The 26,081-nt window shown below is 52.1% G+C and overlaps 9 protein-coding genes across 9 annotated transcripts; 4 read left to right on the forward strand and 5 right to left on the reverse strand.

Annotated features, from left to right (window-relative positions):
- Positions 1-299: 299 nt before the first annotated feature.
- On the reverse strand, positions 300-1,090 carry J4E82_000219 (uncharacterized protein; the record flags this gene model as incomplete). Its single annotated transcript, XM_051726541.1, has 2 exons — positions 300-759; positions 813-1,090. The coding sequence occupies 2 exons, from the start codon at positions 1,088-1,090 to the stop codon at positions 300-302; spliced, it is 738 nt and encodes a 245-aa protein (XP_051593723.1).
- Positions 1,091-2,725: 1,635 nt separating this feature from the next.
- J4E82_000220 (uncharacterized protein) lies at positions 2,726-6,073 on the forward strand (the record flags this gene model as incomplete). Its single annotated transcript, XM_051726542.1, has 3 exons — positions 2,726-2,984; positions 3,272-3,415; positions 3,465-6,073. 3 exons carry the CDS (start codon positions 2,726-2,728, stop codon positions 6,071-6,073), a joined length of 3,012 nt encoding a protein of 1,003 aa, XP_051593724.1.
- Positions 6,074-11,032: 4,959 nt separating this feature from the next.
- J4E82_000221 (uncharacterized protein) lies at positions 11,033-12,681 on the reverse strand (the record flags this gene model as incomplete). The annotated part of the gene is made up of 4 exons (XM_051726543.1): positions 11,033-11,310; positions 11,362-11,952; positions 12,008-12,263; positions 12,319-12,681. The coding sequence occupies 4 exons, from the start codon at positions 12,679-12,681 to the stop codon at positions 11,033-11,035; spliced, it is 1,488 nt and encodes a 495-aa protein (XP_051593725.1).
- Positions 12,682-13,456: 775 nt separating this feature from the next.
- On the reverse strand, positions 13,457-15,009 carry J4E82_000222 (actin; the record flags this gene model as incomplete). Its single annotated transcript, XM_051726544.1, has 6 exons — positions 13,457-13,687; positions 13,737-14,508; positions 14,562-14,592; positions 14,670-14,725; positions 14,873-14,903; positions 15,003-15,009. 6 exons carry the CDS (start codon positions 15,007-15,009, stop codon positions 13,457-13,459), a joined length of 1,128 nt encoding a protein of 375 aa, XP_051593726.1.
- Positions 15,010-16,048: 1,039 nt separating this feature from the next.
- Positions 16,049-16,732, forward strand: FES1_1 (hsp70 nucleotide exchange factor fes1; the record flags this gene model as incomplete). Its single annotated transcript, XM_051726545.1, has 2 exons — positions 16,049-16,447; positions 16,499-16,732. 2 exons carry the CDS (start codon positions 16,049-16,051, stop codon positions 16,730-16,732), a joined length of 633 nt encoding a protein of 210 aa, XP_051593727.1.
- Positions 16,733-16,937: 205 nt separating this feature from the next.
- Positions 16,938-17,471, reverse strand: J4E82_000224 (uncharacterized protein; the record flags this gene model as incomplete). The annotated part of the gene is made up of 2 exons (XM_051726546.1): positions 16,938-17,249; positions 17,301-17,471. 2 exons carry the CDS (start codon positions 17,469-17,471, stop codon positions 16,938-16,940), a joined length of 483 nt encoding a protein of 160 aa, XP_051593728.1.
- Positions 17,472-17,767: 296 nt separating this feature from the next.
- J4E82_000225 (uncharacterized protein) lies at positions 17,768-21,605 on the forward strand (the record flags this gene model as incomplete). The annotated part of the gene is made up of 2 exons (XM_051726547.1): positions 17,768-17,983; positions 18,081-21,605. The coding sequence occupies 2 exons, from the start codon at positions 17,768-17,770 to the stop codon at positions 21,603-21,605; spliced, it is 3,741 nt and encodes a 1,246-aa protein (XP_051593729.1).
- A 106-nt stretch (positions 21,606-21,711) lies between these two features.
- On the reverse strand, positions 21,712-23,344 carry J4E82_000226 (uncharacterized protein; the record flags this gene model as incomplete). Its single annotated transcript, XM_051726548.1, has 2 exons — positions 21,712-23,145; positions 23,204-23,344. The coding sequence occupies 2 exons, from the start codon at positions 23,342-23,344 to the stop codon at positions 21,712-21,714; spliced, it is 1,575 nt and encodes a 524-aa protein (XP_051593730.1).
- Positions 23,345-24,450: 1,106 nt separating this feature from the next.
- On the forward strand, positions 24,451-25,790 carry J4E82_000227 (uncharacterized protein; the record flags this gene model as incomplete). Its single annotated transcript, XM_051726549.1, has 2 exons — positions 24,451-24,749; positions 24,800-25,790. 2 exons carry the CDS (start codon positions 24,451-24,453, stop codon positions 25,788-25,790), a joined length of 1,290 nt encoding a protein of 429 aa, XP_051593731.1.
- Positions 25,791-26,081: the final 291 nt, after the last annotated feature.

Raw genomic sequence — 26,081 nt, forward strand, 5'->3', positions numbered from 1 at the left:
CGGCTGGTGAACGATAATGATCCGGACACAGACTGCAGAACTAAGTGCCCAGGCGGAGAAGGAGGAATCGCGCACAGCGGACACATTTGATCGCCAGATGGAGTTGGGTGTGCTCAACGCCAAGGACGATCTACACAGATCCGTCTGGCGCAAAATTGATCTGCTGCTTGGCGGGCCATCAAAAACCATTTTGAGGTGCAACGATAATTAGATTATTCGTGTGCTTGCCCAGGCGGCAGAATGTGTTGTTGTTTCGCGGCACTGATACGTAGGCTTTTGATGTGGGACACAAGAGCCGGTCAAGGAAACTTTCTCCACCAAGCGACCGATGCGCTGGAGCCAAAACGACACTTGAATTCGTCGCGCATGAAGGTATGGCAGAGCTGGCGCCAATCTAGGGATAGTTCCTGGGCAGCAACATGGACAGCAGCCGACGGAAGGCGTATGCTCTTCAATTGGTCATTGAAAAGCACAAAGTGCGCTTGGTTGAGCAAACGGGTGCGTTCGGCGTCTGCAACAGCGCCTGGCTGGAAGAAGACTTGAGTGAGGCGGCTCGTCAAGTCGGCTGTCCCTGCATATGTCTGGTGCAAGGATGGCGTGTCGCGAGCAGTTGCCGGTGAAGATAGTTTCAGAACAAGCCGGGCCTTAGTGTTTGCGGGAACAAAAGACGAGGGCTGGAAGCGAAACGATGGTAGCTGCACATTCGCGGCCTGATATTGGGGGGTTGGAGGTTGAGTATCACCACGGAGATCAGGAGGGCTGGCATCGTGAGTGAAAGTTTCCCGAGCAGTGGCAGGTGAAACGCGGCTTACAGCAAGGTCCTTAGTGTCTGTCCCGCAAAGCGTAGGCTGCAGGTACGCGAGACGTATCGTGCGAAGACATCTTCCGTCACATGAGCCAGAAAGGGACACGTCTGGCGCAGCACAAACCAGGCGAAACAACGATCGTCTAAATACATGATAATAATGTGCCATATCTCGACAGGTAAGACGTCGGGCGACATGGAAACAGCATGGCGCCGCACAGCGCGTGACGGTGGCGGACCGACACCGGTGGGGGTTCGCGACTCAGGGCTGCTCGGGGCAGACATGGAGAGGTTGGTGTCGGCAGCGACGGTGTGTGATATTTTGTGGGTGCGATGATTATTCCCGCACTCGTTCTGGAGGCAAATGCGGTGAGGCTCACTGGTGTACCGGCGAAGCATCGGCAGTCGTGCAGCCAGCCAAGGTAGGCGAGAGCCAGCGAGCCACACCCACAGGGAATGAGGTCACGTGTCACACCGTCGCGGCTTCCTCGTTGGGAAGGCCTTCCACGGTCTGGCTATGGGGCATAATCGCGCATGCGCCTCACCAATGGCAAAGCCAATCCATGGATGCAGCATGGAGGCTGGCCAGGTCCAGCCAACCAGCAGACCCTGCGCAACCGTCAAACTGTGGCATCGCAACGGCGCGGTTTGGACGTGTGGACTCGCAGTTTGTATTACCATAACATGGACGGTAATTGGGAGGCGTTGGCCAGGCGACGCAGGGCGAGCAGGGCCTCTGATTCGGCCGATATGGGACATGTAATGAATTGCTAAGGCTGGTTTGAGGCAGGCCCCGACGCGCCCCTTAGCCGCGAGGGCCGTGCTCAATCATGGAGTGCGGTGCTTTGTGCAGAAGCGTCGGCGGCCGATACGCGGGGGGCAGAAAACAATTGCTTCATCTGGGCATGCTGGTCGCGCGTATTGCATGGGGGGAGTCGGATATTATGGCGCGACGGATGCAGTTGAGGCTGATGGGATAAGTGGCATATCTTGGTTCGTGGGTCTGGAAGGCCGCTAGAAGAAAATTGTGCAAATGCAAAAGTCGCGCAGGCGTGGGGAGCAGCAGCGCTGGATACGCGGCTCTCTCGTACGGGGCGAAAAATGCCTCGCATGCGGGCTGGGTGGCTCGCGGTGGCGCCAAGCATTCAAGCTTTCCTATGTGTGAGGGCAGAAGCTTGGTGCCGCCAGAGTGAGCAAGGTGCGTGGAGGAGCTGTTTGCCGGACGCTCTTGCCAAAACGTCATGGGAGCTGATCCCTGCAGCGCTGCACGCTTGTCGCGGACTGTCGCGCTATCTCCAGCTTAATCTCTGCTGCCGCTGCTGAGTGGAGTAGAGCAAGAGTCGCGAACATGCGCCGAGGGAAAGGCAATCACAGCGTCTGGCACACTGGCACCGAGCCTGCCCTCGCAACTGCGCGCAGCCGGCACCCTCAATCGCCCTGCACAATGCACGGGATGGTAGTCAACGGCAGTCAGCCCTCCGTCATCAGCGCATCACCCTCGGCCGGTGAATGCGACGGCCAATCTCTGCTCGCAGTCGCGCGCCGATGATGTAGCGTATCCCGCACGGGCCGCATCTCTGCAAATTCACCCCCGGGACTCTCGGCTCGAGCTAATCCCCATCCATGGTTAGCTTTATGACAATCATAAATCCCTCATAGCGGCCAAAGGTCGGTCCTTGCTGAGTTTTTCCCTGGGTTGATACGTGGGTGAGTTCCTGCCGCGCTACTTAACCAGAGCCTCTCCCGCTCCCATTACATTTTCTTCACAGAGAAGGCCCTGCTTGCAGTTACCCATTTGCACAGCACATTCGACCTGACACTCAACCTCATCGTCAAGTCGCCTCGGAAAAGCCTTCTCTGTGCCTAGAGTTACCGGATATAATAATACATACGAGAAACAGCATTCCCTAATTCGACAAGATGGCGCCCAACGACGATGTTGAGCGCCCACGCGCGTCCAGCGCCGCTGAGCGGCAAAAGTCCATCGTCTCCATGACCGAGTTCGAGGGCATGGACGAATACACCGCGCTCCAGAAGTACATCCTCTTCTACCGCGACACCCGAACCAACCCTCACGCCGAGCAAACCACCAAGAAGAAGGCCTGGTGGCAGTTCTGGAAGTCTGGCTCAGCTACCGCTGCCACTCCCATCCAGGATGCCGGTGCCGTCCCCGACGACTGTAAGTTTCACCATCCTGCTCCTCACTCGATTGCATGCACCTGCATCACATAGCACTGCTGTTTGCGGCAGCGCTCAACCTACCTCGCCAATTCATCCTTTGTTGAGCTTTACCTCGACATTTGGTGGCTGGCATGGTCCGCGCTCAAGCTGCTCCCTGCTAGCGACGCGATAGCGGCAGAAATGGTGGAGCCAATCATGCAACCCGGCTCCACCAAACTACCCGCTTCTGCAGCATCCGAAATGAGCAACACGATCAAGAGGAATTTTGCTAACATGGAATTGCAGACCTCAACACTGAGCTCCGAACCGGTCTCACCTCGTCCGACGTTGAGCAGCGTCGCAAGCGCTATGGTTTCAACGAAATCTCTTCTGAGAAGACCAACCTTCTCAAGCAGTTCATCGGTTACTTCACTGGTCCCATTCTCTACGGTAAGCATCCCTGCACAAACTTGTTTAGCGCCAAACTAACGCATCATAGTCATGGAGCTCGCTGCTCTTCTCGCCGCTGGTCTTCAGGATTGGGTCGATTTCGGTGTCATCTGCGGTATCCTGTTGCTCAACGCCATCGTCGGTTGGTACCAGGAGAAGCAGGCTGCTGATGTCGTCGCTTCGCTCAAGGGTGATATCGCCATGAAGGCCACCGTCGTTCGTGACAACCAGCAACAGACCATTCTCGCTCGTGAGCTTGTTCCCGGTGACATCGTCGTTATTGAGGAGGGTCAATCCGTCCCCGGTGACGCCCGTCTTATCTGCGGCTACGACCACCCTGAGGACTTCGACTTGTACATGAAGCTCAAGGCTGAGGACAAGTTCCACGACGCTGACCCCGAGGACGAGAAGGATGACGACGTCGATGAGGAGAAGTTCGACGAGGAGAACCCCATCACTCAGGGCCACCCTCTCGTTGCTTGCGATCAATCGTCCATCACCGGAGAGTCTCTCGCTGTCGACAAGTACATGGGAGAAGTCGCCTACTACACCACTGGTTGCAAGCGCGGCAAGGCCTACGGTATCGTCATCACCACTGCTAAGCACTCTTTCGTCGGTCGCACTGCTACCCTCGTCCAGGGCGCTCAGGACCAGGGTCACTTCAAGGCTATCATGAACTCCATCGGAACGGCGCTTCTCGTCCTCGTCATGTTCTTCATCCTGCTCGCCTGGATTGGTGGTTTCTTCCGTCACATTCCTATTGCCACTGCCCGCGAGGGAACTGACAAGTCCGTCACTCTTCTCCACTACGCTCTCATCATGTTCATCGTCGGTGTCCCCGTCGGTCTTCCCGTCGTCACCACCACCACCCTCGCTGTCGGTGCTGCCTACCTCGCTGAGCAGAAGGCTATCGTCCAGAAGCTCACTGCTATTGAGTCGCTTGCTGGTGTCGATGTTCTCTGCTCTGACAAGACTGGTACCCTCACTGCCAACCAGCTCTCTCTCCGTGAGCCCTACGTCGCTGAGGGCCAGGACGTCAACTGGATGATGGCTGTCGCTGCTCTTGCCTCTTCCCACAACCTGAAGTCGCTCGACCCCATTGACAAGGTTACCATTCTTACCATCCGCCGCTACCCCAAGGCTCGTGAGATCCTCAACATGGGCTGGAAGACTGAGAAGTTCACTCCCTTCGACCCCGTCTCCAAGCGTATCACCGCTGTCTGCCACATGGGTGGTGACAAGTACGTCTGCGCCAAGGGTGCCCCCAAGGCCATTGTCAACCTTGCCAACTGCGACGAGGTCACCGCTACCCTCTACAAGGAGAAGGCCGCCGAGTTCGCTCGCCGTGGTTTCCGATCTCTCGGTGTCGCTTACCAGAAGAACGACGGTGACTGGATTCTTCTCGGTCTCTTGTCCATGTTCGACCCCCCTCGTGAGGATACCGCTCAGACCATCATTGAGGCCCAGCAGCTCGGTGTTCCCGTCAAGATGTTGACTGGTGACGCTATTGCCATCGCTAAGGAGACTTGCAAGATGCTTGCTCTCGGTACCAAGGTCTACAACTCTTCCAAGCTCATCGGCGGTGGTCTCACTGGTACTACCCAGCACGACCTTGTCGAGCGCGCTGACGGTTTCGCTGAAGTCTTCCCTGAGCACAAGTACCAGGTCGTCGAGATGCTTCAACAGCGTGGTCACTTGACTGCCATGACTGGTGACGGTGTCAACGATGCTCCTTCCCTGAAGAAGTCTGACTGTGGTATTGCCGTCGAGGGTTCCACTGAGGCTGCTCAGGCTGCCGCTGATATCGTCTTCCTTGCCCCCGGTCTGTCCACCATCGTCTTGGCCATTAAGACTTCTCGCCAGATTTTCCAGCGTATGAAGGCTTACATCCAGTACCGTATCGCTCTCTGTCTCCACTTGGAAGTCTACCTTGTCACCTCCATGATCATCCTCAACGAGACTATCCGCGCTGAGCTCATCGTCTTCCTTGCTCTCTTCGCTGATTTGGCCACCGTCGCTGTCGCTTACGACAACGCCCACTCTGAGCAACGTCCCGTCGAATGGCAACTCCCCAAGATCTGGTTCATCTCCGTCATCCTTGGTCTCCTCCTCGCTCTCGGTACCTGGATCGTCCGTGGTACTCTCTTCATCCCCAGCGGAGGTATCATCCAGAACTTCGGTGCTATCCAGCCCATTCTGTTCCTCGAGGTTGCTCTTACTGAGAACTGGCTCATCTTCGTTACTCGTGGTGGCAAGACTTTCCCCTCATTCCAGCTCATCATCGCCATTCTCGGTGTCGACGCTCTCGCGACCATCTTCACCCTCTTCGGCTGGATGTCTGGTGCTCCTTACCAAACCAACCCCCCTACCATCAACAGCAGGTTCCGTGACGACGGATGGGTCGACATTGTCACCGTTGTCGTTGTCTGGGCTTACTCCATTGGTGTCACCATCATCATTGCTATCGTCTACTACCTGCTTAACCGCATCGCATGGCTCGACACTCTCGGCCGCAAGGACCGCAGCCGCAAGAACCCTGCTATTGAGAACATGATTGCTGCCCTCAGCAAGCTGTCCCTCGAGCACGGTAAGGACAAGCACGGCACAACCCGCTACGTCCTTGCTCCCCGCGCTGTTGAGGAGGAGGATGATGAGTAAATTAGGGTCGTCGTCCAGTTATGACGCGATGTGTATTTGGATATTTGTACGGGATTGATGAACCCACCTGAAAGCAAGGTTAATTTTTCATCACGTCTTGCTAGTCTTCTCATGTATACCAAGAAGCATAATTTCATTGTCTCAATTAATACCCCAATCGAAAATATTGCTGTGAACATGTCCTTGCTGCTTCAAAACCTTTGTCTCAATTAACTCACATCTACACATTGCATTCTACTTGTCTAGACTTCAAAACTGAACTATAATGGTTCCACTAATCGTCTGTTGTTCAAACCTTAGGGTTGCTATTCCACAGAACCCTAGCACATCGGAAAGATTCACGGCCTTGCCAACATTTGCCGCTAGTCACCCGTCACTCGCCTTCCTGGCTTATGTCCATCCACACAACATTGATAAGAAAGATACCTGGGCACAAAGCATGCAAGCCACCTACGACCTCCGTGGAGCAACCACAAGGGCATGCGGGGTTGTTTGTGGTAGCTGCTGTACTCGCGACCAAGCGGGGTAAAGACAGCTGCACGCCATCGCGTCGTCCCTAATGCAACGGCTGGATAGGCTCATGCAAGCTATCGCCAAACATGACATACTTGTGCTGCGAGGTTGGCTGCGTGACGCTTAGTCGGATTGGGGCATGTACGATGAAGTCAATTGATCAAATCCATTGGCTTGCGCTAATTGGTATCCAGTACTGGCAGATGAAGATGTGCTCACTTCTCGTATCGTATTCCAATTGTGCTATGTAAAGATCACTACGGTGGCACCGAAAGACTAATTGCAATGTCTGGCCATTGAGCGTATTCAGTATAACGTATTCGCATCCTGTCGTTATATTGGGTGGCCTTATAGCGTGCCGAGCCTCCGTGACGGTTGGCACTAAACCTTTAGTTCTCCATCTCGTCGCATCGCGGCTGGGCGGTGACATGGAGTGTTGCGCGCCGTGGGTCGTAGTGGTGATGATGCTGATGATCGCGTGGTGACGACGCTTGTCGCATCTTCCTTCGCGTCTTGTCTTGTCTTGATGAGGGCCCTGTCTGCTTGATACAAAGTGACGATGAAAGAATGCTTGCGTATTGCTTGTGTTGCCCTTGCTTTGCGACGAGCCAAGGCGCGGAGTGTTTCGCCTTTAGCGAACGGCAGTGACTACTTAGATCGAGTTTTCGTCGTGTATTGACACAAGTTTCAATAAAAGCGCCCGCACATCGTTCCCCCGACGCGAACACGGAACAAGTAAAACTCAAAACAATAATACCCGCGGCGCAAAGAGCGACTGTTCATCACGATGCATGACGTTTGATCGTCCTCCGGACGTTCTCATACATCGCAAGCCGTGCGCTGGCTCCTTTGGGACTTTTTAGCCGCAACCTTTTGCGTCGCAGGCGCAATGTCGATCCAACGGAGTGATGAACGAGTATGTGTCCGCGGACGGCTGGGGTGTAGTCTGGGCAAGATAATCGCGTGTTTCTGGGGTCTGTGTTGTGTGATCATCCCGCCTTCGATGTCATCACGCCGATGTGCTTGCTGCACGGGGGCTCAGATAAGCGATGGCTGGGGCTGGGCTGGGTATGCAAGCATCACAACTTGGTGCAAGCATGCGAGCTTAGGCAGCCTTATCGTAACTGCACGTGTTTCAGCTTCCGTGTGGGTTTAAGACGTCATGAGATTATGTGGTGTTGTTGTCGGCGCGGTTGGATAACGCCGAGACGGGCCGTTAGAGATGTTACTTTGCTTCTTAGGGGATGACGTGGACGGTTGCAGTGGTGTTGTACATCTTTGTAGTTTAGAGATTTACGCAAGTCTTGGTAACTTCGATGCAGCAAGGTAGGTATATGAGTGATGTGGACTAACGCGTCTTCCTTTACGCGATACAATGACTACTAATTGCGATCATTGCACCTCGGTTCCTCCACGTGATGATTTGCTAGAAACGCGGATCCTGAAGGTATATACCAATCAGTATCTCTCAAGTTGTTGCTACAGAACTCAGCAGAGGCTTCGAGAATACATATTATGCGACTCTATGTCCATGTATCTAGAAACGTAAGAGCTGTCTGTCCGGCCAATCGCTTCTCAAATGTGATGCCGAAATCCTTCGTTCGCTTTCAAGTAACATCAGTTTCGATTCCAAGCTCCTGCTTCTTTCAACAACCCCAAATTCCAATCTTCCATGACGTACCCTACGAATCCTGTGAGCCTGCAGGCCAAAAGCAAACGTCCGGCCACTTTATTCGGAGTGTGGTACGAGGCGTTGTAGTTGTTGAAGTACACTTGACTCAGTATCAGAAGAGCAATAATAACTGTGAAGAGTCAAGATACCTCTCTATATTCGTTCTCATCAACGAGTTATGTTTGGTTATCGAAAGTCCTTCATACATTCCTGTGGCTATTGTGCCCAGCGACCACAACTCGAACCGATGCGATGGAGACAACAACTAAATGACTATTGTAGAGTAGACACCGCGGACCAATGGATCTGTGGTCAGGAGTGACTCGAACGCACTGGCTGGATATGCACGCAACATGTGCGCAAGACGACCGTTTTCTACCATCATACCGACAAACAGAGACAACGTATCCTTGTTAGAGGCACGCTCTCAAGAGGTTGTTCCATCGAGTGTCACTGGTGCTCGGCCAGGTATGGATATGACACGAGGTTCTGACTTGTACGGCTTCTCTGAGGTTCGTTTGTTGGAGATATCACTTGGGTCTGTCCAAGACACACTCCCAGGAAGGTCGAACACAGATGCTTGCTTCTGCATCATACCGTGCCTGAATCTCGATACTCACTCGAACTGTAATCCTTACACTCAGTCCATTTTTCGTCATCGTTCCTCGTGTTCAGAGGCTAAGGTATAACACGGAAGATGATTCCATAGTTGGCTTGTCTTTGTTGATCAAGAATTACCTTAAACCCTACTAGAGGAGGAGTTCAAGTAGAAATGTTGAGATAAAAGGTTTCTCATCTCCATGAGCTTAGCAAGTCGTTTAAAATCTCGATTCACTGCGTTCGGGCTGTGAAGCGCCTGTGAGCTCTGGATTTATAGCAGTTATGCAAGCGTGTTTCATCGAACTGGGTTCTTGAATGGATACAGTACTTGTCACTTCGTGAGAACGCAAATATTCTGGCAGATCTTTCTACAAGCAACAAAGGCATGTAACACGATACGCAGGCCTACCTTGCGGATGATAAGCACAAACAGGAACGTATCGAGGACTTCTCCCGACTTTGATACACTGACCTCAGAAGACTAGTAGCCTAATATGGAGCCCTCTGTTGTCGAAAGAGAATGGTGCAACAACCCCCACTAGTCAGTGATATCTAATTGCATCTTTGAGAGTCTTTAGGGTGACTAGTAAGGAGATGCACGTCCGAAAACATCTAAAGTTTGTCATTTGAAGGAAGCTATAAGGTGAGAAACGATTGGTCATGATTGCTTCTGAGGTACCCTTCTTGCGATATACCGAACGCCTTGATGCCTCCTTTCCTGTAGAGTAGTGACAAAATGACATCCAGAAAATTTATGAGACAGTATGCAGTATTCTCTGCATTTGCCGCATTGTGGTTGGCTGCCCATTCTGGTCAATTGGCGAAGCTCTTCCCGCGAACGTAGATCAGCCTTTTTGCGCCACGCAAAAATCTCATGTCAATAATCATTCCGATTGAGACATTTTCTACCAAAGCCTCTAGAACGCCAGTTTCTTACCATGTAGAGTTCTAATACGTCGAGAATTTAGGCTCAATAACTTCTTGAACAGTCCAGCCTCGTGTGAACCACCAGGCACCTACAGATTGTTCAAGGTCCTGATCATCTTCCATAACAGCTTAGTACACTATAGCTTCCTGTTACCAGTAAAACATGGAGTTAACAGAATCTGACAGCTCGTCATTCCTGTACTATCAATGTAGTGAGTATTGCACTAAACGTAGTCAGATTCATCGCGTTGGGCCTGTTTGCATAGAAGAAATATTTTCCACCGTTCAGCCTTATCAATGTCAGGCTGAGATGTAATCTTACTGAACATGATCTCCTTGGGCCCAGGTGTGAGACAGAAAGCGTATGGTAGTTTGTGGGGTTCAACAAATTCCTCAAGCTATAGTGTAACAACGTTGACGAGTCCATAGTCCAATAGTCAAGAGCGCGAGTAATGACTTGGACAGAGCTACGTTTGGCGAAATATAGGGTAGAGGCGACGGCGTCAACTGGCATAAGCTTGGCAGCTGTGCCTCTAAACCTGGACGTTGAGGGTCAATATATGGGCAGATAAGGATATCGATGAAAGTCATCAGATAAGAGGTGGGGATTGGAGTTGATTGTGGTCCGTACCGACGATGACTGAGCTCATTCTCCCCCACGGCCCCTACGGAGTACCTCGTTTTCCATGAGATATACTCCACCAACACTACACCCTAAGATTAAGCTGACGTTGTGTATTGCACTATTTTGGTCCAAGATGCAGCACATACGTTCAGGGTGTAATAAACTTGGGGCATAATTCATCGAGAACTTACTTCTTTGTATTCTATGTTCAGCGACAAGGAGGCGAAGAAGCGCATAAGTACGACCGACTACCACAAGAGAAGCAACAACAAGACTCTAAATGACGGCGAAGTTGTCTTCAACAGTCGTCGCTCTTCCATACAAGCAATTTGTTAGGGTTGACTTCCAGTTTGAGGTAGTAATGAGCGATCTAGGTATCGCAGGTGCAATAAATTATAGCCAGAGAAGTTCAATGAGGTACCAGTCGAGAGAGCGAGGGTATAGGGGAAGGACAAGTAGTGAATAGATAGATCAGCTAGGTAGATAACCAGAGACAGATTGGAGTCTGTGATGACCGGAAAGGAGAAATAGATACGACATGTAATCTTTTGCCCTTGACAATGTCAGCAGGTACGGCAGTGCAAATAGAAACTTCTTTAACCTCTTGTACTAAACAGACGTATCAAGCACTACTGTTCGACTGCTTTGGTTTCACATCCCCTCTCGCCTTCGCAGGAAGCAGCTTCAGAAGTCCAAACAAGCCAAATGCCAAAATGACTTGGCAAAGCCAGAAAAGTTGACCACCCAATATACGATACTTGACGCCGATGGCATAGACACTAGTTGCAAGAGCCGGAGCCACGGACCGAATGCCACTTTGAGCAGCAAGTGCGACAGCGTTAAGCGTCCCAAGAGTCTCGTGTGAGGGCGAAATGTCGTTAAGTGCGAGTTGAACACAAGCTGATGTATAGTTAGTGTACGTAGCCCATCAGCATAGGAACAGATACTCACTGAATGCCATCGAAACCCCACTTGCGAGAACTATGACGGGTGGTCCGGTAGCCCAGAAAACGGTAGTATGCCCGTACCGAAGTAGAACATTGTATACCGGACCGACGACAAAGAGAACAGGCCAGGCTGATGCACAAAGCCAGAGCACACGACCGGTACCTATCCGCTTGTGCAGTAAAGGGAATGCAATAAGCAGCCAGGCTGCCTGAGAAGCTCCATTTAGTGCTGTACACGCAGCAATAAGCTCTGTTGTAAAGCCAAGACCGCCCATGCTGATAGGTGTGTACTGGGCAACTGGAAAGACAGCCGTGAAGGTGAATGCCATGAGCATCACGTAGTTATATACTACAAGTACTCGCATAACGCCAGGATATTTGACAAGCTCCCATGTAGACATGTTAGACTTTGCGGTCTTCTTCCTATCGCCGTGGATATGCAAAGTTTCTTTGACAAACAGCATAGTTGTAATCGCTGCAGAAAGGGCAATAACTGATACGACGATGTTGGGTAGTGAGTAAGGGTAATCATGCCAGAATTGCGTCTTGCCGAAGGTCGATGTGAACTTGTCCGCTGGGCTTTCGAGTGCACCACCTGTAGATTTGCGTTTAGTCTACCGTCAACTCCGAGTAGTTATATAATGACGTACCAATCAGCGGGCCAACAAAAATCCCCATATTGCTAGCGAAAGCGAAGAAACTGAAGGCTCGTGCTTGAGTATGCTTGGTACTGTTCTCGGAGAGCATAGCTCGGACAGTGACGATTGTTCCAGCAAAAACCCCACCCAGGCACCTGAATAGCGCCATCTGCCACAAAGTTTTGCTTAGACCAAAGAGAACCGTGGCGACAGTCAACCCCAACAATGAGATGACTAGCACGGGTTTTCTTCCATATCGATCAGAGGCCTGGAGACTATGTCAGCAATAATCCTTTGCCCATAGCAAGACTAAGGTCACATACCTTTCCCCAGAGAATCATGACACACATCTGCGTGGCACTGAACAGACTTTCGATCAATCCCGAGTAAAACCCAACATCCTCTTTATCCACACCTCCTACCCTCTCAATCATGAAGTTGATGTAAGGAAAGATGGAGAAGAAGGAAATAGGCGCCGCGCAAACGGCATAACACAGAAGAAAGATCTGCGCCTTGGGTAGTGGTTTGTTCTTGTCGTTATCGTCATCTTCAAGATAATCTTGCTGCTCTGAAGGATCGACGGACTCATCTATGGGTGTGGGATCTACGTGGGTCAAGAGAGGCGTGGTCTCATCGTTCAATTTAGCGGATGGGGAAGCATCGACATTGGTAGATGATGTGGGCATTGCGAAGACTGATGCCAAGTAGAGGTGGGTTTAGATGCAACAGTTCCGTAATTGATTGGAGTTCGGATGAAATCGTGTCGATAGATTCAGCGGCGTGACGTAGAAGACAAAAAGCATAGGAGTAAGGCAGCGGTACGACGTAACGGGGGAAAGCCTACACGGATACCTGAGTCATATTATGACATGCCATACGTGAGATTATAGGTTGCAGGTAAGCAATTTGTAGAGGAACGCGTCGCTTGTTGCCTTTCCGATTGCCGGTGCTCAATTTCCGCGCTAGCAGGGGTATCCAACCACCTGTCTCCAGGTCTGTACGCCTTTACTTCAGTCGAAGTGCAGACACAAATCAGACGCGTCTCGATTATGGCTGAACTGTTTATTTGTATGTATGCAAATTTGTTCTGAGATGGACACGTGCTCACGAATGGATAGTCACCGAGACCGACTTCACGTTATCACATTATCACATTATCATCATTGGTGACCACAAGTTGTAAGGGATATGAAAGTGTCCATAGGCTCTAAGCTACAATCTTAAGATCCTTACTACACCTTCATGTGAGCTCAAGCTCCTCCATAACTCAAACACCCAACCATTGGCCCGCTGTGCTATTTTGTGGACAATCGACATGTGTAAAACCCCGGGATAACAAGGCGCCAATACAAGGATGCCCCCGCTACTAGGCTTGTCATGATTTCGAGAACCGTACGCAGGAACACGCTAGGAAGAAAACCGTCAGTCGATGAATCGCTCGGACGCATGACTGCCAGTACCTTAGAAGCACTTGCGGTGGACGATGGAGGGACCGCTCTCATCGTACTCCTGCTTTGAGATCCACATCTGCTGGAAGGTGGAGAGGGAAGCAAGAATGGAACCACCGATCCAGACGGAGTACTTGCGCTCCGGGGGAGCGATGATCTTGACCTTCATCGAGGATGGGGCGAGGGCGGTGATTTCCTTCTGCATACGGTCGGAGATACCGGGGTACATGGTGGTACCACCAGACTAGTTGCTGTTAGCTGTGTGCTTTGTAGGATTGTAGCATGTAACATACCATGACAATGTTGCCGTACAGGTCTTTCCTGACGTCGACATCGCACTTCATGATGGAGTTGAAAGTGGTGACGTGGATACCACCGCTCTCAAGACCCAAGACGGAAGGCTGGAAGAGAGCCTCAGGAGCACGGAAACGCTCGTTGCCAATGGTGATGACTTGACCGTCAGGAAGCTCGTAGGACTTCTCCAAGCTGGAGGACTGGCTGGCGGTCTGGATCTCCTGCTCGAAGTCGAGAGCGACGTAGCAGAGCTTCTCCTTGATGTCACGGACGATTTCTCGCTCGGCAGTGGTGGAGAAGGTGTAACCGCGCTCAGCCAAGATCTTCATGAGGTAGTCAGTCAGATCACGACCAGCCATGTCGACACGGGAAATGGCGTGGGGAAGAGCGAAACCCTCGTAAATGGGGACAACGTGAGTGACACCGTCACCGGAGTCAAGAACGATACCGGTGGTACGTCCGGAGGCGTACAGGGACAGGACGGCCTGAATGGAGACGTAGAAAGCGGGAGCGTTGAAGGTCTCGAAAACAATCTGTGTCATCTTCTCACGGTTGGACTTGGGGTTGATGGGAGCCTCGGTGAGCAGGACGGGGTGCTCCTCGGGGGCAACACGCAGCTCGTTGTAGAAAGTGTGATGCCAGATCTTCTCCATGTCGTCCCAGTTGGTAACGACACCGTGCTCAATGGGGTATCGCAGGGTCAGGATACCACGCTTCGACTGTGCCTCATCACCGACATATGAGTCCTTCTGGCCCATACCAATCATGATACTGTGTGTTGTTAGATGGCGGATTGCGTGGGAATTACGGGAGGTTCATCGTACCCATGGTGACGCGGTCGGCCGACGATGGAAGCTGCGAGCTGTCAGAAAGTGCTCTCGAATCGCGCTTGATGCAGCCTTGGCTGATAAGGCGGAGATGGAGGTACTTACGGAAGACTGCTCGGGGCGCATCGTCACCGGCGAAACCGGCCTTGCACATACCCGAACTGTCAACTGTCAGCTCAAGCTCGTTTCATCTCTGCCCCCTCGCGCGCTGCTGTGGACGGGTTCGTCGCGGCTCGGATAAGGCGAGGGCGCGGATAGCCCCTCCACAGCAGGGATGGCGGTGTTGGGCTTCGGCGGTGCCAACTCACCCATTGTCGATGACGAGGGCTGCGACTTCCTCTGTAGTAGGCAATAGAGGTTAGCAGAGCTCATTGAGATAGAGAGTAGGGTGGACGGCGATGGTTAGGACACGGGGCGGTAGGGGTGGAGCTTGCTTACCCTCCATGTTGATTGATTAGGGTGAGATTAGAGTAGACGTGGAGTTGTAGAAGGGTGTCTGTGTAGAGTCGCTGGAGCAATTGAGCGTCAGTGTTTAAGCTCAGAGATGCAGCTAGCGGTGAAAAAGTAAAAAGGGTACGGAGGTGTTCGGGGAGCTTACAAGTTCGGCGGCGGTGTTGAGGTTGAGGTTTCTGGTGCGCAGAGGCAAGAACTGGGTGTGCTAAATAAGCGGGTCGGCCTTGCCCAGATTTAGCGGGGTGGCAGGAGCGCAGGCGCGAAGGAGGCTTTGCACGAACGGGCGGCTCCTAAAGGGGATTGTGTATAATTTCAGCGTTTGGGCAGTTGGCTCACGACGATCACAGCATTGGCTATCTTATATCTGTTGGCGGAATTGTGCAGCCTAGAGTCATCGTCTTCTGCCCTGGTGGTACGCACTTGGAGAGTACGCAAGCTCCCCGCCACAGCATGAAGGAAGCTGCTGTCGACGCACGTCAACTCTACCAGACCGCCAGGCAGCGGTGTTAAATCCTTGGCGTATAGCAATCATAGACACTCCACTAGGACCTACGTGTTCTCGACGGCGCGCTGTGAATGCATAAGTCGGGAGCAAGCACAAGTCAGTCCCCAGCCATCCGCGGCTGCTCACCGCCAACTCGCCATATCCCCGCCCATTCCGAATACGACGGGTGGTTGGTCACGTGTGCGGAGGGGCAGTCAACGTGCACCTAGCCAAACGAGCATTTGTAGCATCAACTCAAGTCTCGATGCTAGCATGTCGTGATTATGTCATTTCAGGTCAACATCGAGAATTCACACAAACACGCCGTTTCCATTGTGTTTGTCACGTTGACACCATGTGATTGATGGTGTTGACAGCTGCGTTGCTGTGTTGGGCAGCATGTCCCATGGAAGGCCCGCGAAGCTGCTGGTCCCCTCGCCAGGCGTCGGCGTCATAAGGCCCGCCAAAATTATTCAATGTCTACACACCCCGCAGCCGTTTTCCTTCTTCACACAAGAAACCGCACATCAAACACATATCCGACAACATGAACGATCCAGGACTAAACAACCTCCTCAAATGGGGTATTCAAAACTCCGAGGCCTCGCGCACCGATGTCGCCGCCGCCGACCAACCGCCGCGACAACTCGACGCTGAGGCGCTGCAACGGCTCATGACTGGAATGTCAGGTCCCTCGGATGCGCAATTGATGCAAGAAAGTATGCAAGTCATTCAAAACGAGGAGGCAGAACTGGAGCACCGGGTAACCGCATTCGACAACTTTGAGCAACTCATCGAGAACCTCGACAACGCGAACAACATCGAGAGCCTGGGACTGTGGACGCCTCTCGTGGAACAACTGGAGAACAAAGACGCTGAACTCCGACGCTATGCTGCATGGTGTTGCGGTACTGCCGTCCAGAACAACATCAGAACACAAGAACGGGTAAGTAGTCTTCAATCCTGCGCGCCTATGGGCCATGCTAACAGGTCCCAGCTCCTTGTAGTCGGCGCTATCCCTACCCTCGTTCGTATGGCAACCTCAGATGCCGAGAATAAGGTCCGCAAGAAGGCCATCTTCGCCCTTTCGTCATCCGTTCGCAACTTCCAGGCCGCGCTCGATGCCGCCGTTGAGCACATGCCTGCCGAGTTCAAGCCCCAACAAAAGTTGGACGCTAACGACATGGAATCAGTCGACGTTTTGATCAACAAACTCCGCGAGAGTGTATAACCGCATCGGATCTGGATTGCATTGGGTTGGCGTTACGGTACTTGGAATGTCAGCATGAAACGGCGCATAGAGGGAAAAAGGTTGAACATAGGGGACGGGCGGAAGACATACCAGAGATTTGACGAAGGAACGCTTGGGCACATGATCCCATAGTTCATCACGTCGAGCATTGCATAGACTAAAGCAATACGAATTCGACGACCTCTTATATGACCCCCAGCACAAGACCAATCAGCTCGCTGAATGCTTCTCTTCCAACCATGCTCTTGTCCAATCCCATACCAACCACAACCATTCTGGTTTCCCTGTCGTCGCGCTGTTTGATAGCACTGGCAATCTGTGTCGCGAGCGTTTGTCCAAGAACATCAAGCTCCGCTATCGTACCGCCAAGTATATTTGTAGCCGTGAGATGGTGCATAGGAAGGAGGTCTGAGTTGGGATCGTCTTCGTCGCGTTCAAGGGAGGCATTCGAAGTCATCGAAGCATCGGTTGCAGAGATATCGAGAGGTACATGTACCTAGGCAGTATCAGCAAACGTCATCACAATGCATCGTATATATGAGCATACCCAATGTGCTAATCGTCCATCTTGCGTGACAGTGATGAGAATCTTGTCCGCAAAATTGACCGTCGTTGCTGTGGTTTTTATACTCTTGATCATCGAGGTGGACGTGCTGGTACGCGCTGGGTATGGGGCAGGCGTCACGGTATAGTCGTCTGAAGTGGTGGGTGCTGCCATTGCGTTTGTGTTCGTGCGGTGGTATGTCTGGTGCAGAGGGGCAGCTGCAATCGTAAAGGTATTACGATGGAGTGTGAGCTGGGTGCTTTGTGTTCGCCAGCTACCGAGAATGTATGCGTGCCAGTAATATGGTGATTCGAGTTGCTCTTGTGTGCCTCGTTGTTTGTGTTGTTGCGTCTCTGGCCAACAGCCCACTCAACTTGCGCGGGAGTGATGCGGAGTTCGCCCGCTAGCGTCTGATCCCCACCAAAAACTTTCGGGCGCCGCGAACAGTCCTCGACGCCGCAACCACCAAAATGCCCAAGTTTGTGCCGCGACAGCGAAAACACAAGGTTCTGGCCCGTCGCAAGACGCCGGCGAACGATGCCACTATCGACGCCAATGCGACCGAGATTCTGCCCCAGGAGGAGCAAGAGCGCGCTCAGAAAAAGGCTGCGCTCAAGGATGAGCTCACACGAGAGTCACAGGGCAAGATGAGCGGCAAGAAGAAGAAGCGCCTCGACAAATACATTGTACGTCGAGACACCGTCTGGAGTGGCTTGCAACACTTTTTGCGGCCACATCGCGCTGGGATTGCTGTGTGAAGAACTTCAGGACTAACTTTTGCAGGACACAAAACTCAAGAAAGAAGAGAACCTTGAACTTCTAAAGAAGCTCGCATCCCAAAAGGTCGACACCAGCTTGTTCCAAAGCTCCAAGAAGCTTGGTCGAGGGGCGGATACCAAGAGAGAGGCACTGAGGCGCGCGCTGGCCGAGAGTAGAGCCGGCATAGATGTAGAAAAGAACGAGGGCATGATTCTTGAGAAGCGCGACTTCAGGGAAGTCGAGGACGACAGCTCCGACGACGATGACGACGACGATGAACAAGCACCGGTATCTGCTCCGAAACCAACCGTACGACAACCCTTGCAAACAGCGCAATCCGATGCGCCCTTACAAGAACGCGCACTGTCACCGTCACCCTCCGAGCCCGAAATCGACGTCTCTCAACCGACTACGGGAATCTTTGCGGCCCCAAGGCAGACTGGTGGACTCTTTGGAAGCGGCCTGAAGAGGCCTCTAGAGGTTGACGAGTCAGGCAAACCCGTCATACAAGTAAGAAAGCGCAGGAAAGGTCAGAGCAACAAACCTGTCGTGGTTGAAGATGAGGTAGCATGGGAGGGCTTCAGCTCGGGTAGTGAGAACAACGAGCAGGACGATGAGGACGAGTCAGAGTCTTCTGGTGCTGAGTCTGAAGACTCTGGCTCAAACTCTGAAGAAGAAGCATCAACTTCAGGATCCGAAGCGTCAGACGAATCTGGAGACTCTGAAGACTCGGAGGACGACAGCGATGAGGATAGCGACACAAGTCCTGACGAGGAAAATAAGGTCGCAAAGAAGGAAAGGGCATCAGCTTTTAAAGCATGGGCCACGCAGCAAAGGAATGAGCAAGTAGGATTTACCCCGACAAACCAACTTTCTTACGCACCGATTCCCGCCAATTTCAAACCTCGAGCTCCCGAGCAAGATCCTCTACCCCCAGAACTCGAGACGAAAACTGCGACCGACGGGATACGGAAGGCCTTCAGCGTCAACGTCGAACGATCGTCCGAGATACAGGAATCAAGATTGAAGCTTCCCATTGTAGCGGAAGAACAGAAGATTATGGAGGCTATACACAACAACGACGTGGTGGTAGTTTGGGGTGCCACCGGTAGTGGTAAGACCACGCAGGTGCCCCAGTTTCTCCTAGAGTCTGGATATGGAGCACCAGATGGCCCCACACCTGGTATGATTGGAGTCACGCAACCACGTCGTGTAGCTGCTGTCAGTATGGCCAAACGTGTTGGTGATGAACTTGGTGACCAAAGTACGAAAGTCGCGTACCAGATCCGATTCGATACGTCAACGAGTGCCAAAACCGCTATCAAGTTCATGACTGATGGTGTGTTGCTGCGAGAGATCACCCAAGACTTTGTACTGACAAAGTATTCTGCGATTGTCATCGATGAAGCTCACGAGCGCAGTGTGAACACCGACATTCTCATTGGCATGCTCAGCAGGATAGTGGATCTCCGCGCACAGATGGTCAAGGAAGACCCAAAGAATAAACCTCTGAAGCTGATCATCATGTCTGCTACTCTACGCATTTCGGACTTCACGGAGAATAAACGCCTATTCAGAAGCGAGCCACCTCCTCTGATCAAAGCAGAGGGTCGTCAGTATACTGTTGTAAACCACTTCTCACGTCGCACACAACGAGACTATGTTGAGGAGATGTATCGCAAGGTGTGCAGGGGTCATCGAAAGCTGCCAAAGGGCGGAATGCTTGTCTTCCTTACTGGTCAGAACGAGATCTCGCAACTCGCGAAGCGGTTGAAGGAAGCCTTTCCTTCCACACAGGGGCGGGAGGTGAAGGCTGGCAAAGTCGTGATCTCTCCGGCAGAGACGCCGCTAGAAGCAGAAGACATTGAGCTAGGTGGGCAGGCCGAAAGCCAGGACTACTTAGACGATGATGGTTCGGATTCGGAAGGCTCTGTAATCATGGGACTTGATGATGAGGACGACAAAGAATTTGAGATCGAGGACGAAAAACCGGAGGAGACCGTCATGAACGTCCATGTTCTACCTCTTTACTCGCAGCTGCCCACAAATCAGCAGCTGCGGGTGTTTGAGCCACCTCCCGATGGTTCTCGTCTAATTGTCCTTGCTACAAACGTCGCAGAAACCAGTTTGACGATACCTGGTATCCGCTACGTATTCGATTGCGGAAGAGCCAAGGAAAAGAAGTACGATCTTATTACTGGCGTTCAAAGCTTCGAAGTAGGATGGATTAGCAAAGCCAGCGCCAACCAGCGATCAGGCCGAGCCGGCCGAACCGGTCCCGGTCACTGCTATCGCTTATACTCATCGGCCGTGTTCGAGCGAGACTTTGATGAGTATGCAGCTCCTGAGATCTCACGAACACCCCTGGAGGGCGTAGTGCTGCAGTTGAAGAGCATGGGCGCACCTGTTGTCAACTTCCCTTTTCCAACATCACCAGATAGGGAGAGTCTGCAAAAAGCTGAGAACCTGCTCTCGTATCTGGGGGCACTATCTCTGGACGGCAAGGTTACCAAGCTTGGTCACGAACTTTCGTTGTATCCTCTCAATCCGCGATTCGCCCGTATGGTCGCTATGGGTGTTGCGCAGAACCTCGCAGCTGAGACCATCGCACTGGTAGCGGCTTTGTCTGTGCCGGAACTCATTGTGCCGGAAAACAATCTGGGTCTTCGTGAGCCAACTAGAGATCCTGACGCCATTCGTACAGACCAGGACAACATCGAAGCCGAAGAGCGCTCACGGCTGCGCAGAGCTTACAACGCCGCACAGGCTAAAATGAGCATCAACGCGAAGCAGAGTGATTGCATTAAGCTCAGTAACGCAATCTGTGCCTACGCATACGAGCCTGACTCGCACCGATTCTGCGAAGACATGTTCCTCAATCCCAAATCTATGAATGAAGCTAGCCAGCTCCGCCACCAGCTCACCAATATCGTTCGTGCACATCGACCTACCGCCATCGGAACGTACAACCCAAAACTTCCAGCACCTTCAGAGCGAAATATCAATCTCCTTACCCAGATATGTGCGGCAGGCTTCATCGACCAGATTGCTATGCGCGCTGATCTTGCTCCTGTGCCTCCCGAGCTTCCGAGGAAGCCTAAGACTGCCATCGATGTGCCATACGTCACGCTATTCTCCTCACAATTAGAGCGTTCGGACGACCCACATTCGAAATACGTCTTCTTGCACCCGTCTTCTATACTTGCGCGTACGCCACCAGCGAAGATGCCAGGATATATAATCTACTCGCATCTCCAGCGCGCGGCAACGTCCACGATTACTGGCAGTCGGACACCGAAGACGCGCATGCATCCTCTTACTCCTGTTACGAGGCCACAGATTATCAATATTGCGCTCAACACACCGTTACTACAAGCAAGTAAGCCGAAGGGTAAGATTGCAGAGATTAGTAAGGATAAGCGGGAGTGTGAGGTCGAGATGAGCCTCATGGGTGAGAAGGGTAGCCAAGGATGGGGTCTGGGCATTAGAAAGGTGGTGCAAAGAAAAGAGCCTAGCGGACGATATGTTATTGAGCGAATACTTGGTTGAAGATAAATCGTGACGGAACGTAACAATATATTGAGATACCCGACAAACGACTTCGCACCTATACCTACACACTCTTGACGGTTGTCTACACTCACCGTACACTGATCTAATCCCTCGACACACTTGTCTCAACAGCAACCTTCTCATTTTGGAACACAGCAACTTCCTTCTCCACACTGCTCCTCCCCTTGCCCTCATCATCGTGCCTTGCAGCGCCCACACATTTGTAACTACTAAATTTCCTCGCAGGTAGCTTAGCCTCAAACATCTCATCAATCTCTTCTAATGTCCTATTCTTGACCTCAGGAAGGAAGAAGAAGACCCATGTAGCAGCAATTGCACAAGACGGCGCCCAAATGAAACCATATCTCGGCCCCCAATTCATAGACTGCGGATTGATAAAGTATGGTGCGGTAAATGTAGTGAGCCATGCGCCCACGAAACCGGCACTGGCAGCCAGACCAAATGTATGGGAGCGCAGACGCTGATTAGGGAGTTCGCCACCAGAGAGCCAGGCGTAAGTTGATATCATGCCGTTGTAACTGAACATGTAGATGGCGGTTAGACCAACTGTAACTTTCCCGGTTGACTTCGCGTTGGGCGCTTGGTGATATACGACAGCGATGATGAGTTGGAGGATGCCGCAGACAAGTAGGCCGGTCATGAGAAGCACGCGCCTGTTCCCGTAACGTACCACAATGAAGGAGTTTGCGATGAAGGCCACTATGCTGATGGCGGACAGGACATTAGACATGGCGAAGGGATCGGACACCTTTGCCATCTGGAGAAAGTATGCTTTGTATGCGATGATGAACATGGAGCCCGATGCTGCTTGGAGTAAGACGGCGAAGACGGCGAGGAAAGTACGGCGGCGATCGACGGGGTTGCTGAACATGTCGAGCCATCCTATGCCAGAACTTGTCTCTTTCTCCTTCTCAATGGCAGCTAAAATGGCGGACGCCTCTGCTCGAGAATCGTGGCGCGCAGGGCGAAGCCATTCGAGGGCTTTTACACCTTCTTCGAAACGACCTTGAAGAATCAGCCAACGCGGGCTCTCCGGGATGAACCATATCGTGCAGATGATGATCAGGGGAAACACGTAAATAAGACCGAGCGGGATAAGGTAGGCGGATTTGTCTGGTCGTTTCGCGGTGGCCCAGTCAATGATGGTGCCAATCAGTGTCCCGAAGGAGACGAAGAAGTTGAAACCTGTCAGAAACACGCCACGAAGTTCCGCCGTACTGCTCTCTTGCAGGTATAGTTGTGAGAAGGTCATGAAGTAGCCGTTCGCGAGACCAATAATGAGACGACCAGCGTAGAGGGCTCCGATGTTTTCCGTAGCCATCATCATGATATTGGCCATAAAGCAAGTAATGCAAGCCGCGACCAGACACATGCGTCGTCCAAAGCGGGTGGATGGAACACCAGCAGTAGCGGAGCTGATGAAAGCTCCCAGCGTCATAAGAGAGGAGATGAGCTGCTGTCTTTCTGTATCGATATTCCATCCCGTAGGTGTCTTGTCGGTTTGATATCCGAATATCTAATATCAGCAGTCAGCCATCAACCCCAAGGAAAGAAACCATTCAATTGTTTCGTACCTTGAGAAACCCGACCATAGCCTGCAAGCCTCCAATCATACCGAAATCGAACCCATACTGGAATGGGCTAAGGATCACAACACCACACGCAAGGAACAAGCGCGAGTGGTCGCGCCACGTGTAACCATTGTTATCAGACATGGTCAAAAAGTTTGTGGATGAAAACAGGGCAAGGCAGGTGGAAAGCTAGGTTCTCCTACAGCAGGAGCGTAGTCGAAGCGACGCCATTCGTTTTGCCTTATACCACGAAGATCATTTGCCCAATGTGGGCTGAATGCAAGCAGCGACTTTACCCATCTGCCGATACAAGTTATTGCCAAGTCCTCTGTGCAGATAGGCCTGAGTTGTGCGACCCCACAAGTCAGATGGCTCTCCGCTCGTTTAGAGCCAATGGTGGAAGGTACTTGGCGACTTGTGCATCTGTACATGTGGGGAAGAGTTGTGTGGATAGAAGGATGGGTAGTCGGTGGTTTTGTGCCTGAGACTGGTTATGTCTTTGTGTGCTTTGCAGTAGATTACGAACTATATGGAGCCAGGTTGTCCGATATAATCAGAGCGATGAAGATTTGGCTGCAGTTTGCGGGTTGTTCAGCATGAAGCACTGGACAGCAGTCTTCACCTCCGAGGTCTGGAAATAGTCATCCGTGTGTGGCTGGGCCAAGGAAACACAGTTGTTCATGATGAAAGTCGGTATCACAGTACCGTGAAGCAGGTGGATACAGTTGGTTTAGTAACACGCGCTATGAAAAGCAATTGGATAAATGTGAGCTGGAGAAGTATGGGGTGCGGGATAGTGGTTGGAGAGTGTGGGTCAGAACGGCTGTTGCGCGGGGAAATTAAAGCTTAGCTATACGGCGTGTTGAGTGGCACCGCGCAACTGCCAAGGGAACTATACACGGACGCCATCTTGCGTGTTTGCAGATGCAGGCGTCAGTATGCAGCCAGGGCGAAGTATATCGCGGATTGTCAAAGAAGGATCCGTGGTAAGCCTTCGAAAAGTGCGCTGGCGTACGTACTCAGAATGTACAACCGTTATCCTGCATTTGTTGCCCACAGGCACCGGACGTTTTTCTAAATTTAGTAATAGGTTTTTTCTTGAAAGAAAGACCAAGTACTGCTGCCACTGTACAGAGCAACACCCGAATGTATTGTTACCATGCTGAAACTTGACTACGGCGCAATGCTAGCAGACCAAATGAGCGCAACGCTAGTGTGGCCGCGAGTCCACCCCACCATGTTACTTCAATATGCCACGCATAACAACATCGCTCATCCGCAAGGCGCGCGCGATAGACGCTCTTCTTCCTGCTCTTCTTGCGCCGTGTCGCGAACTGCAGGCCGCCCAGAACGAGCTGCGATGGCTCCGCGAACACGTCGAGAAAGTCGCGAAAGCGCGTCGCGCCAAAGGAGACACAATAGCTAAGGCTTCTTTGCTACGACAGTTGGTCAGAGAAAGAGCCGCTGGAAAGCCACTACAGTATCTGTTAGGCACGGAGTACTTTGGTGACCTGGAGATACGCTGTAGGCCTGGTGTCTTGATCCCAAGGTACAGCATACTACGACTTCGAAGGGATCCATGCCTGACAATGCGAACAGAGCAGATACAGCCGCGTCAGTCACACATATCGCCAGTCTCCTACGGAATGCGCAAAGTCTCCCTCCAGAAATACGCGTACTTGATCTTTGCACCGGCACCGGCTGTATACCCCTCCTCTTCCACCACGAGATATCCTCGGCGTCGAATAACATAAACCTACGTGTTCTGGGTGTCGACATCTCGGAGAAGGCCCTGCGTCTTGCGAGACACAACCTTCAAAGACTACGCAAGACGCGACAACTTCAAGACAATGGGCCATGGGACTTCCTACAAGCCGACATCATGGTCAATCCCTTCTCAGATCAGACTGAAGGCGTCTTGTCGCTAACAGCTGCCCTCAACTTCAAGAAAATGCCATCTTTCTGGGATATTCTCATTTCGAACCCGCCGTACATCTCGCCATCCGCCTTCTGGAAAACGACCACGCGCTCAGTCCGCGGTTTCGAACCGAAGCTCGCGCTAGTACCTCCCCACAAGCTCAAGCAGACAGACATAGAGCAAGGCGATGCCTTTTACCCGCGGCTGCTTGATATTGCCAGAGATGTGGAAGCCAAAGTTGTCCTGCTTGAAGTTGCCGACCTGGAGCAAGCGCTTCGCGTAGCACAGCATGCACGCAATCTAGACATCTTCGACGGCGTTGAGATATGGCGGGAACAACCCGATGCTAGTGGCGACGCTGAGAGTGAACAAGACTTTGCAGTTATTGGCCAAGGCAACGCCCGATCCGTCCTCTGCTGGCGTGATCGTGGGGCATACTGGCTTGGCAAGATTGCGCCCTTGGCTTCATCAAACGAAGATGCGGATCGCCTCTTTCGAAGCTCATTCGTCAAAATGAGGGACGCAGAAGAAAAGGCTAGAGAGGTCATCAACAAGAAACGGTCGGAACCACGGTTTGATATGGAAATCGTCTCTGGGGCTGAACACAGTGCTACCCCTCTTCGCCGATGGCCTGATAATAGGCGAATGTCGGATCACTCGAAGACCAGATGAGCAAAGTGCAAGTCAAGCGTCTTTTCCTCCTCAGCGTCTGTGGACCGAGGTACTGTCTTCTCTAGATTGAGCGGATCTCAATCTGCCTATCTCCATGTCGACCCCGAGCGTCAAATCAACAAGGATGTCAACGAACCCTTCGACTTCAAGCACCACTCGCAGCTATACTCTGAACAAGTGACATGCGATACTCGTGGTTCATCGTGGTCGATGCGCCAGGACTTCCACCTCCCACATCATTACATATCAGACTTCCACCAGCACATTGTTGAGCTACTAGATGGCCTATTA

The sequence above is a fragment of the Alternaria postmessia genome (assembly GCF_024291825.1).
Source record: "Alternaria postmessia strain BMP 2775 chromosome Unknown scaffold_1, whole genome shotgun sequence".
NCBI lineage: Eukaryota > Fungi > Ascomycota > Dothideomycetes > Pleosporales > Pleosporaceae > Alternaria > Alternaria postmessia.